Source organism: Megalops cyprinoides, chromosome 11 (genome assembly GCF_013368585.1).
Source record: "Megalops cyprinoides isolate fMegCyp1 chromosome 11, fMegCyp1.pri, whole genome shotgun sequence".
In the NCBI taxonomy this organism is placed as follows: domain Eukaryota; kingdom Metazoa; phylum Chordata; class Actinopteri; order Elopiformes; family Megalopidae; genus Megalops; species Megalops cyprinoides.
In genome coordinates this window covers 22377792-22390876 of record NC_050593.1, presented here as the reverse complement: position 1 = coordinate 22390876, position 13085 = coordinate 22377792, and the positions used below count along the sequence as shown (strand labels likewise).

At 44.3% G+C, this 13085-nt stretch overlaps 1 protein-coding gene across 1 annotated transcript; it reads left to right on the top strand.

The window, feature by feature from the left end:
* Window positions 1-755: 755 nt before the first annotated feature.
* On the top strand, window positions 756-12718 carry dnajc15 (DnaJ (Hsp40) homolog, subfamily C, member 15). The gene is made up of 6 exons (XM_036540980.1): window positions 756-872; window positions 1443-1494; window positions 3062-3135; window positions 5727-5803; window positions 8028-8098; window positions 11522-12718. The coding sequence occupies exons 1-6, from the start codon at window positions 771-773 to the stop codon at window positions 11590-11592; spliced, it is 447 nt and encodes a 148-aa protein (XP_036396873.1). The 5' UTR covers window positions 756-770; the 3' UTR covers window positions 11593-12718.
* Window positions 12719-13085: the final 367 nt, after the last annotated feature.

Below are 13085 nucleotides of genomic sequence, written 5' to 3'. Positions count from 1 at the left end.
AACCAACTCTGATGAAAACGTCTGGATATTAGTCAAACTCTTGCCTCAGTGCTATTCTGTTTATTTCCACAGATCGCTTAAAACACACTCTGAAGGAAAACTCTAAAATAAAACTATACTACTGCTTGTCAGCACTTTTAGTTAGCAGGTCTGTATAAATAAAAGTGCCCTGTCAGCAGAAACCACTTGGAATCCCCCTTAAAATAAAAGGAGTCTTTTGTTGCTGATTGTTGAAGGTATAGGCTGTATTAACGTTCATATATTTTTAATATAAGCGTAACCTTTCGCTTTATTGTGTTTTCTAACGATTTATGTGAAATAATTTGAAAGGAGACAAACATGGGTCTAAAGGATCTTTTTATTGTTGTGAAACAGCTGTTAAATGTCGTCTTTGTCGAGTCAGCTTTTTGTTGTATTCTCTACTGCTACAAAATAATTTCCTACTGCTCTGTTATTCGAACCAGCAGGTTCTATATGCACAATTCTACTACTACTACTACTACTACTACTACTACTAATAATAATAATAATAATAATAATAATAATAATAATAATAATAATAATAATAATAATAAGTAAGAGTCATGAATGGAAATAACATGAAACTGAATAATGGCCTGAGGTTTACTATACGTAATTGAACAACATGCATAAGTTGGTACTGGCATGGTAGTTCAGCAACCGATCAAGTAAAAAACGCTTTTACGTACAGCAGAAAGTTTGTCCAAAGCGACGCTCCATAGACATATGTCCTTGAGCCGGTGGAAAGTATGGCTAGCAGTAACGTAGCAGGGGAAAGTGACTTATTAAGATATGCTGAATACACTCCCAAAACGAGTATTCGGAGTGAAACAGACATTGATAAACGATTTGTAAGTATCTGTGTTGAATAAGTCTGACTACCTGTAATTTCAGTGAAGGCAGAATTGATCACCAACCAGTCATCGTAATAATTGCCCACTAGCTAGGAAGCTGGCTAGCAGTTTTGTAACCAACGTTAGGTAACGTTAAGTACTTCGCTTGTTAGTTACCTTTCTAACAATTACATTGTGCAGACAATGCAAGCATGTATTGAGAGTCGCATTAATTAGCGCCGAATCAAGTGCTAGATATTTAGACAGGCAATAAATCTGGCTTGTCTTTTGTGTCATTAACATTACAGGCAAAGGTTAGCTGTCTAAAAGATGATGGCTGGACTACACTAACTACAAACAGTAGCGAAGAAATTTTCTGAAACATGCATTTTAGTTACCCAGCTTGAAGTGTTAGTTACCTAGTTTGTCAGTAAAAAGTAGAACTTCGACGTTGTCTGTCTCCTTGCCTGTTTAGCCTGGTAGGTGGCTGGCCGTGTGTCTAACAGCTATCTAGATAGCAGTCTTATTTATGAAAATAAATGCAGATTGATGATTAATATTTGGCTGGTGGTTGCTATTTTTTTACAGGGCGGGACATTGATAGCTGTTGGACTTGGTGTTGCTGCTGCTGGTTTTGCAGGTGAGATACATGTAGCTAGCTAGCTGGCTGTCGAATGTTTTTCAACAATTGCACACTGTGACAGTTTTCCATTATAACACAATTATATAGTTCTTGCACACCTTGATTGCCTCCAGCCCTAATTTATAAACACGATTAGAAAAGATTGTGTAGAGTACTCTTATAAAAAGTCCTCCTCTTTATAAGAGTACTCTACACAATCTGGTGGAGGTTGGCACTCGCTGGAGGTTGGCACTCTTCTTCCTGTTAATAGCACATTATGTAATATAATTACAGGCTAATACAGAGTTGTACGTTATGTCAACACCTGTTATAATATGTGGGAGTTCTCCTAATCATGTATTAAGTACTGTGTCAGATAGTGAGGTGAAGTCTCCTCATGTGTTTGGTTGGCATCTGTGTGACATTTTCATCAGTTCTCTGCCTTTGCACCTTGCTGTAGCTGCTGTTATCAGGACGGATGTGCAGAGGCATAATCATGATTGAAATAAGGTTTCATATTCTCATCTTGATGGACCATCCTGCCCAAATAGTAGTAAAAGGCTTTCCTTGCAGCGCCAAGATCTAGTGTTGTTTTGTTTATTTTGGCTGGTGAATTTTTGTGTGTGTTTATTTTGACCTACCCTTACACAAGCAGCCCCATAACCATTTTCTCACGGTTTATTTTGTTAAGCCTGTCTTGCATGTTGGTGTGTGTTTGGGTGCAGAAGCTGAGCCAGGATGTAAGTACTGCTTGTGGTTGCATCCAGGATCTGGGCTGGTTCCTCTCTCAGCATACAGAGAGGATGGCCTGCTTGCCAGAATGCCTAGCAATGTGTGGTCCGCTCAGGGTAGAGCTGTTTGGACTCTACAAATACAAGTCAGACAACACTAGCAGTATAATTAAAATTGTTGGAGCTAGTTAAATGGAATTCATGACTTAGCAACTTAGTTAGGTATGTATTTAAATTTATTTTATGTTCTTGTGAATCTTAAGGGCTATGCCAGTGTGTTTTCCAGAATAAACTAAGCATTTCAGGTATACTGTTCTGTAGAGGACTGTGAGATACTTGTAGTTACGGCCAATAATATGGGACATTCATTTCCAGTTACTGTTCCCTTTCTTATAATCAGCAAAAGTTTGGCACTCACCATGCATAAGGTAAAATATATTGTGTAAGAATGGAAAAATGCGATATCTGCTTGAATTCATTGCTTAGAGATAAGTGCATGCACCATGACGATTAGATTGATGATGCCCCCTAAAGCACCAAGCGTGCTGACTTGTAGTTGGTGGGTTTGGAGCGGACCCATGTTGATGTCTGTCAACTGACCCAGCAACCAAGCAAACACTGCAAAACCCCTTGTATTTGGCACAGTATTAAACAGGAAAGTATAAAGCGGTTTGCACCTCGGTTTCACCTCTGAAGCCTCTGTGTTTGAATCCATCACACACTAAAGAGAGCAAAGAAAGAGGAAATATGGGTCAAGTACGTAAGTCAATATCAGCAGACCGCAGTTTCAAGTCCGGGTAAATGTTTCCCTTTTTATTTGTTTACTTTTGTGTTATTTTTATTCTTATTTTCAGGGCGCTATGCATTCCAGCTATGGAAGCCTCTAGGACAAATCATCACAGAAACAGCAAAGAAAATGCCTACCTCGGTAAGGAACTGAGAGTACTACTTGGTTTGCCTGCTTGCATCTTTTTTTGCATGTTGTTTTGTCTTTTATCATGGTCCAAGTCTAACTTTATCATGTGTTCTAATGTGGGGAGAAAAAAGGAAAGTAGACTGCTAAACTCCAACAGATCCAGTAGCTCCTAGGTGATTGACACGTGGTAACTGTCAGAATTAATTCAACCTGACAGATTGTCAATGTTCAAATTAATTTGTCAGACAGAGAAAGTGGACATGATGTTGGACATGATTTTCCTTGCCGAAACACTCCTTACCTCTGCTAGCTAAACTAAGCATCAGGGTGATTGTTCAGTTGGTTTTGTGTGTTTTTGTTACTTACGTTTGGTCCCTAACATGAAGACATTAAGAAGATTGTGAATGTTAAACCAGCTTTTTGTAGTTCTGTATTGATTGATATTAATTTGGCAGGCGCTCTTATACAGAGTAACTTACAAAAAGTGTGTTCAGTAGGGTTTGGCAATTAGCCAAACAGATACTGAATAATTAGTGCCATCTTAGAAATACAGTGTCATTGTGGGAAATATTGCTACAAGAGGAGTAACTGCTGCCATGGGGTGTACAACCTGAAAATACTACCAGCAGTTTTCAGCCATTAGGTTTGTATTACTACATGTTTGTGTTGTTTACCACTGAGCTTCTGCTGCTGCAAATGCATGGAGAGCCACCGGATTCTTATCTTGTATTCTTACATCATGATCCATTTTACAGCTATTTACCAATGTTAGGAAGGGTAGGGGTAAGAGTTCATGGAGCCAAGACGTGGTCCGAATAGAGAGGTTTGCGCTGTGATGTGAACGGTGATCTTGTTTTGCAGTTATCATCTACTTTTTACTTTCTATATTATGTTCATTTTGAACATAATATAGCTCTCTTAAATGCATATTCACTTTTCAGACCTTGTGCTCATTCAAAAGCAGTAATACCTCACTGGTGTGTCTGAGTGCTACCAAGAATATAGTGCAAAGCTCTGTAGCAGTTCATGGGATACCTCAGCTTGTAGAAGTACTGTGTGACTGTGTTTGAACTGAATGGTGATCATGATGCTAAATAGAAGGGTTTTTGGAGAATGCATAAACCGCTCTTCGAAGATTTGCCCATGTTGTGTAAATGATGACATCTGCTGGCTGACTGGAAGCTGTTCTCACAAGTCACCACATACGCACACACACGCACACACACACACACACACACACACAGAAAATGACACACAAACAGAGAGCGAGGACCGGGAAGGCTGAACGTGTCTGAACTGCTCCTCCACACTGGCTTCCAGAAAGTGGCAGGATGCAAGTGTGGGTGAGCTTTGCATTTCAGGCCTGTTGGGGTAGTACTGATGTCTACTGTTCAGCGGGGGTACATACTCTTGACCGTTTTTCAAAAACTGTTGGGGGTCAAACATCGCCTGCAGTCACTGGGGTGCGTCCCTCCTAGCCTGTATTCTCCCGCCGTTGATGGTTGTAGTTCCCAGTTTGACTTGTAGTATCGGTATCAGCAGTCGGTGAGAGATTGTTGGTAGACATACTATAGCATCGGAGCACCTCACTACATTACATTACATCGGAGCACCTTATTACATTACCTTACATAGAAGCACCTCATTACATTACATTACCTCAACCGACCATCAGGTGTGTGTATTCCCGGGTGTTACAGAGCCACAGTCCATGGTCTTGCACCAATTCATGACCTGCGTTGGCGTGACATCACACACCTTTCCCCAAAGTGCGATGCTCCCCTGCGGTGCGTGCGGAGTGGGTGTTCTGACTCACGGCAGCCACAGGCCCGGTCTGAGCTCCGTGTCTGCAGGGGTGACTCACCCCCCCGCTGCCTCTCTCCCTCCGGCCTGGCGAGGCTCACCTCCGTGCCCCGTACCTGAACCCGCGTGCGGCAGAGAACAGACGGCACTGCGGCGCCCCACTGTGAATCACTCGCAGTGTGTACGCGTGTGTGCACGCATGCGTGCGCGTGTGTGGTGGCGATGCCGTTGCACGTGAAAACCTCACCCAGTATTCATGAAACCTCTGCCGCTCGGCACTGTCACACCGCAGACTCCAATCACAGTCAGTGTTTTGCCGCACCTTGAGATGTCTGCAGCTATGGCCGCTTTCGTTGTGCACCCGCGACAGCTCACTTGAGATGGCCTCGGTTGTTGTTCTGTGTGGTCATACCAAACTCTTGAAGGTCATGTGACGTCAGCGCAGGTTTGGGGGTTGATACTGGGTTGATTTCTACCCTAGTAGAATAGAAATCAATAAGTAACATGACAGAAATTGGACTGTGTAGTCAGGAGAAACTTATGCAGCAACAGTAGTTCAACATTGACTATAACTGAATGCATCTTATTTTTTTTTAAACCTAGAAAATTATGACTGATTTTAAATCTGTGGACTGATACAAACTCAGTTGAGGTTTAACAGTGAACAGGAAGTGCACATAGGTGAATGGCAGGGTGTTTGATGGTGTCAGATAATAACTGAGGTGAGTGCGAGGTGAATGTCGGTTTAGCATGCCTGACTGTGAATCTGTAGAGTGATGCCCTCTCTCCTGTTCTCTTAGGCTTTTTCTGCATATTACAAAGGGGGGTTTGAGCAGAAGATGACGAAACGGGAAGCCAGTCTCATACTGGGGATCAGGTGAGATCTGTGGATTGATTACCTGTGTGTGTGTGTGTGTGTGTGTGTGTAAGAGAGAGAGTGTGAGTGTGAGAAAGAAACAGAACGCCTCCTTCATAGGATTGCTGTAATCAGGGTGGCGAAGGGGTTCTTTCACAACTTCCACCCTAGCCAGACTCCTCTTCTGAGAAGTGCTTGTGGTTTCATGGAGGGGGTGTGTTTGAGCTCCTCTGTCAGACGTCACCTTGTGAGCGTCTCCTCTTTGATCCTACCACAACTGCCAAAACAAACCCTCAAGCGGCTCTCTGAAGGTTCTAATCCCGCCACCCCCATGTGAGGTTCCCGGAGTGTCCCTGTCTGTGACTCAGAGTGGCCCTCTCGCTCACAATTTCTGTGGCTCCCTGGCCATCCTGCATGGCCACTGATTTCATCACTTCCTGAATTAGCGCTCTGATTCAGCCAATTCCTGAACACACCAGTGGGCTCGTTACTGAAACCTGGACCGGAAAAGATTAAAACCAAAACGTATGATTTCATATCATCATTGATATAGCACATAATGTTATGATAACTGCCTGTCCGTAGTGACACACTTTTTCCTGATTTTCTCCCAAAACCTCAGTGTGTTATCGTCTGACTGAGGGGGCTCTGAACTGCAGTGGTTTCAAGCATTTTTCCAGATTACATTACATTTTTCGTTATTGTCCTTTAGCAGACACTCTTACAAAAAGTTATACAAACGGGACATGGCTAACCACATATGAACAAATTTCAGTGCCCAAAATAGTGCTATATTATAAGTGCAGGCCTAGATCAACATGTATGTGCAGTGCAATATACACGATAGAGGGGCTATACCATCCCAACCACAGTGCTAACACATACTGTAAGTACACTTCCACATGGATAATTAAACATAACCCTGAAGTGAACTTCCACATATATAATTACACACAAGGGGAACAAAAGATCACGCTTTTGTTGGGGGGGGGGCTGAGGCTGAGGTATAGCCTGAAGAGGGGGGGCTTCAATGTGGTGGAAAGGGGACTGATATCCTAATAAAGAGGTCAAAGGTTTGAGTCCTGAGTGGTGCTATGCTTCTGAGCCCTTAAGCAAGGTGCTAGATATGAACCGCCTCAGTACATGTACAGTCACGAAAATGGATATATTAAATGTAAGCTATGAACGATAGTGTCTGCTGAAGCAATAAATCACGTAAGGTAATGGATTTGCCTGTGACAAGCTGCTGATGTCTCCTTTCAAAAGGAATACGTCTGTGTTTAATATCTTTCTACATGAGACTCCCAGCCTTTGGGAAGGAAGCATGATTTATTGCAGTGAGTTAGCTGTCATCGAGTGCTTCAGCACATCTGATCCCTCGCTCCTGGAACACAGTCTCCGGCGCTCCTGGCCAAAGCGATCAGTGACCGCGGAAACGCCAGGATGCTGGATTCTCTGTAGCATTTTATCCTCCTGCAGTGTTTTGTTAAGTGTGCTGCAGCCACGCCCGGTTTTCGTCCTGACGGTCAGCTGTGGATGGACCGAGACGCATCTCAGAAAGCATGTTTGTTAACAATAATCATCATGTCTCGCGCCTGATATCCCTCTCCTCTTTGTGACCGTTGGGTTTAAATGGAGCGTAGCCACCCCTGGAAGCAGACTAATCCAGGTTGTCTGTGGAATTCAAGCCCAGTGAGGAGTATTTCTGAAAGTACAAACCACTTAAAACTTCAGTGGTGGGACAGACCTGGCCTCCCAGGCAAATGACCCTGTTCTACTTTCATGGTGATGTTAATGCCAGAGTATCTCTTTGCTTTTAACAAATCTGTGCTGTCTCATTCCTTCCTTGTGTCGCCTTATGGCAGTTTCTGTGCTTGTTCTTTCAGCCCTGACTAAAGAAAAGCATATAACCTGTGGTCACAGAAGTAGCTCATTTCCTGATGGGTGTAATCCTAATATAATGGAATTCTTAGAAATAATTGAAAGAAAACACCATTAATCAAGGAAATAGGCTATTTTAGCATTAAGCACAGCAATTTATGTCGGTATACCATTGAAGGAACTATTGGAAAGGTTTTAGAGGTCAAAACAATACATTAGAGCGGATTAAACCCAGACAATTTGCCCAAATGTGATCATGTGTCGAATTACGAGGCCGAACTTAGTTTACGTGTTTCAAATAGTGCTCCACTAGGTGGAGCTCTTCTGCTCCTCTTAAACTGTAACTTTGCATTTTCCCCTGCAGCCCAACCAGCACCAAGGCAAAGGTACGAGAGGCCCACAGGAGGATCATGGTCTTAAATCATCCAGATAAAGGTCAGTGGCTGTCCCAGAACCCCAGGCTATGTGGAAGATCGACTAAGACTCTGGGTCTGTTCATCATATTTCTCCAGTTCATTTCCTCTATGTAGAATCAGAGGATGTGATGATATTTAACAGCCCTCTGTAAAGATTTTTTTGTTCTGGTCTGAATATGGCAGCAACAGAATGCCAGAATGATGATTATAGCATTTGTTATGAATTCACCTCTTTCAGTTATCATTATCCTCCGTACGGCTTGGCTGTTCCCTTGTCGGCCCTCCAGGTGCCACAGCACTGTGGATTATTTTTGTGTCTGGCACATCTGTGCTCTTCACCGCCTGCGTTCCTCCTCAAGGTTAATGGCCACTCAACCCCCACTGGGTTTTCCCACTCTCCCAGCATCCCTCACATGGATGAGCAGTGTGTGTGGAAATTGCAGTACTCGCAGACTTGTCACCTGGTATTTCTCAGTGGGAAATAAGAAATGGCTCCTTGCAGCCTCCTTTGTGGCTCTTGGAGATAGACCTTTCCTCAGAGACTTGTGGTATGTCTGGAAACATCACACAGGTGGAAACGTGGACACTTAAGTCCTGGGATGGCAAGCTCTAGTCAGTCCTGGGTGGCTGAGGCACGGCAGCTTCTAGTGTACGTTACATTGCATTGTCGTCATTTAGCAGATGCTCTTCTCCAGAGCAACTTACATAGGTTTTTACAAGCTATCCGTTTATACAGCTGGTTATTTACTGATGCAATTGTGGGTTAAGTACCTTGTCCAAGGGTACAGCAGCAGCGCCCCAGTGGGGAATCGAACTGGCAACCTTTTGGTTACCAGTCCTGCTCATTACCACTATACTACACTGACACCCACTGAATAACCTTTCACTTATCAACTGACTATGACCTGGTGCACCAGGTGGAGCATCTCTGTCCAAATAAGGACAGGAACTGTCTGTCCCTGGTTTTGGCAGACAACAGGAAGGAATTGTTCAGTAATTTCCTCTTAGTCCAGGGAGATGCTCTCTGCAACAGCCTGCTGTGGAACAAATTTCCTTTGGACACAGGAGGAAGTTATCAGCTGGAGACAGGCCTCTGCCCAGTCCCATATAGCAGCTGATATCACTGTGCTGTCTCTGCTGGGCCTCTGAGCACAGCTGAAAGACAGGACGGCGAGCCTCTCTCTATCTTCACCATCGAGACACCAGAGGAAAACTATATATACTGTAAATATGCTTACGGGGTGAATACTTAGTCATCCAGCATTTTCAGAGAGCTGAATGTAAATGCATGGTCAGAGCTGACAGAGGGTGGGACTGGAACACAGGTGATTACGTTAATTGACATTGTAAATAAGGAAGTGCTTATCAGCCCAACTGTCACACACTGAACTTAATGCCCTGAATCCCATAATAAACAATCATTTCCATTATGGGATTGGTAGGCAGGAAATGTCCATTAATTACTTGGACTGAGAAAATGCCTAATCTCTCCTGTTGACAAATGAGTATCCAGTCCCCGGTCCACTATTAGAAACTTGATGTTACAGAACATATAAAGGCTCGATAGAACATGTGAAGGGCGGTGGTCCTTTCTTGTGGTTTGAATCAATATTCAATGGTGAACTTGAACTGGGATTTGGGACACTCTGGTCTTTTCAAGTCGTTCGAGCTGTATAAATACGACAGAGATGTTTGCAGCAATCCCCAATGCTTTTTGTTAGTCCGCTAATGAGGGTCTTAGCCCTAATGAGATGAGTGATTCACATGGTCAGAGTAATGAAATGGAATGATTGTTGAACTGGCTTTCATTAGGGCTCTTACTGCGAGGCGATGAGGATGTATAGCGGGGCTGAGTGAGGGGAAGGCTCAGCGGGGGCAATCCACATGCTGCAGCCTTCTGCAGTCTAAAGGGTCTGGAAACAAGGAGCAGAGTGCACCACACCTCAGACTGCCCCCCCCATCCCAGCATGCTCTGAGGGAACAACACAGACAAAGCAGCTTCTCTGCACATACCCTGCACAGTATGTTCATTATATTCACTTCTGTTAAACCGGGAAACTCTCAGGTTTCGCTTCAGCTTCTCAGGTCCCTTCCCCACAAACGCCCCTCCCCCCCTCCCCTCCCCCACTTCACCTCGGTGTTGTTTTATTGTGTTGCGTCCTGCTCTGCTGTGTTCTGCGGTACATTGTGTTTTGCTGGTCAGCAGTTTGTTATTGCGCTGTTTTTGGTGTAATTTTGCCCTAGGCAGCGTTGTTCTGTGCTTTTGTGTGGCGGTCCTGCTATGGTTGCTATGGTCCTGCTGCGCGGTGCTGGTGGGGCCTGCGTGCGGTGCTGTTTGTCACGGAGGCGGCTTCTCTCTCTTTCTCCCTGGTGGCAGTGTGACGGATGAGCGGGCCTCCGCGGGCCGCGCTCCTCGCTGCCCGCTCCGCTTCCGCGGCGGCCCGTGATTCATGCGCGCTGCCACACCTGACAAACTGCATTGGGACGCCGCTTGGCGCGTGCGGCCGGCGCAGACAGAGCCGAGCAAACTCGTGCCAGCGCACAGCCCCACGGGCCCCGCGCTCTCTGGCACCGCAGGTCGAAGGCTGCGTCCGCTGTGTCACAGAGTACAAACGTAGGCGAGTCCTTGCTGGACTGGTGTAACTGCTGCAGATCCCAGGCAAGCTGAGGTTTAGGGAAAGGTACAAAGTGTGAATCAGGTACGTGATTAGGGACAGGCACAAAGTGTGGTTTTCCAGGCTCTCAGAGCTCTCAGAAGAGAGGCAAATCCTTCACCTCAGAGCACACTGGTAAATTTATAAATAAAATTTGTTCTTTCAACACATAGAAATCACACAGGCATGCTCTGATGGACAACATCATTAAATCTGTTTATATTCTGCAGTAATAATATCTTTTTCATACAGCGCATGAAAGGGCAAATGTTTGTAAGTAAATAGAATTCGTACAATGAAAGCTAAGTAAGTCTCTCTGAATAAGGACATCTTCAAAGCAAATGAATCATAATACAATATTAACAGGAATAATGGTGATGTTTCTGTTTTCATGAGAAGTGATTGCATGGCTGTCTGTGTGTCAGATGACTGTAGTTTGTTCAAAGGGGATTTTCGGTGATACATTTTCTGTCTTTAGAGATGTGAATCACGGTGTCAGTTACGTGTTGCAGGAAGGTGAACTTTCTGTTGAGCAGGCATGGCGGTGATATAGGTGTCATCGGGACTGTAGTCTCTGTTTAACTGATTTTTACAGTTTTTCTGAGTTTCTGAGTTTCCAACTCCACTATGTGTGACACTGCATAGTTTTTTTTAGGTGCATCAGCCGCAGTGGTAGTTGCGTTCCGTGGAAAGATGTGCGGAACAGGGGTGGTAGTAGATGGTGGAGCTGTGCTGTGCAGAGGCCAGAAAGCAAACATTATGGTGAAACGCTGCTGCTTTTCCTGCAGGTGGCTCTCCCTATTTGGCGGCGAAGATCAACGAAGCGAAAGACCTGCTGGATTCCAGCTCCCGGCGCTGAGCACTCCACTCACACCCTCTCACATTCTTCCCTGTCCTTGTGCCCCCCCCCCCCCCCCACCCCAATCCATCACACAGACTGAGAAGGCTCTTTACTCCATGCTCTCCTTGTAGTGAGAATCACTTCTGCCCACAGCACTACCACCTGAGTTCCCCCTTACCTCGGCCATGTTAGCACATTCCCTGACCCTGCTGCAGTTCTGCCTTTAGCCACAAGGGGGACTCATGACTGAAGAGGATGCTCACATGGCTGTGAGCTGGAAAATGTTGATACAAATGTGTATTGTACTGCCTGTATTGTGTGTGTACTTGTATTTATCACGGTGCATTGTCATCAGAGGCAGTAACCATTTATCCCAGCGGTTTGAGCTACTGTGTACATTTGTCACGTCACAGGGAATACAGTGGTAGCTCTGATATGCAGTTTACCTCATTCATTTCTGTTACCACAAGAATGCGAGAGCACAGGGAAAGGAAGCCTGGCTGCAGTGTTTGCAAATACACCATGCATTGTAGTTTTTAATCATTTAACCTTGTGAATAAAGCTTCTCGTATAATTGGACTTTATGAATCATGTTTCATTGGTTGTTTCATAGGTCTGTATTTTTAACTGTCCTTTTATGTCCTGCCAGCAAAGTTGGAGAAAAGGAGAATTATGTCTTTGTCTTGTCCTGCTGTCACAGAAGGGACTTCTGGTCCATGATGTAGCTCTTCTTCTGTAAATTCTGATGAAACATTTTATTGTTGTCCTGACAATGTCCCAAAACCCTGTTGATTTCCAGGCCAGAGTTGTGCAGGCTCTTGGTTTTTCTAAAGCCATATCTCTCACTCGGTCAATCGCGTATCGATTTTGACTTGCGTTATATGTTGTTTTTACTCTTCCCCAGAATCCTGTTTATGAAAAGATCAAACGGCGACTGTCCATTTTACTGATGTCATTGTCTCTGTTATGCACTCTTGCAGCTCATTCACGCAGTTAATGACCACATAAACATCCACCTCATAAATGCTGCTAAATCAGTACCCCACCACAGTTTCCATTTCTCTGTATTTTATAAATTTTACTGAACCTCCTTCTGTGTACATTTTGTAATTTGCTGACCCAGGAAGGATTGCCTCATATTAAATATTCTCACTCTAGCAGTGTAATGTGATTTCTGTTGCCTCTTGGGGTTTTTAGCTTTGCTGATTCAGCACATTTGTTGTCATTGTTTATTTGCCATCACATTCCCAGTCCTTTGTTGGTAATGTGCAGTTTTGGGTACAGAGTTTATAATGCACATTGTGCCCTAAATGTCCCTGACGGAGAGAGAAGCCATTTGATTTACTTATTCATGCTAGTTCCGGAAGACCAGGAACTGGGCCTCTGTATATAGAGGCTTCCAGAGGGACAGTGAGATCCTGTTCCATTTGATCTGGTGGACTATCCAGTTTCACAGCATTCAGGCGACAATGAAATGTAGAAAGCTGCAAGTGCAAGTAAAACCATGCACA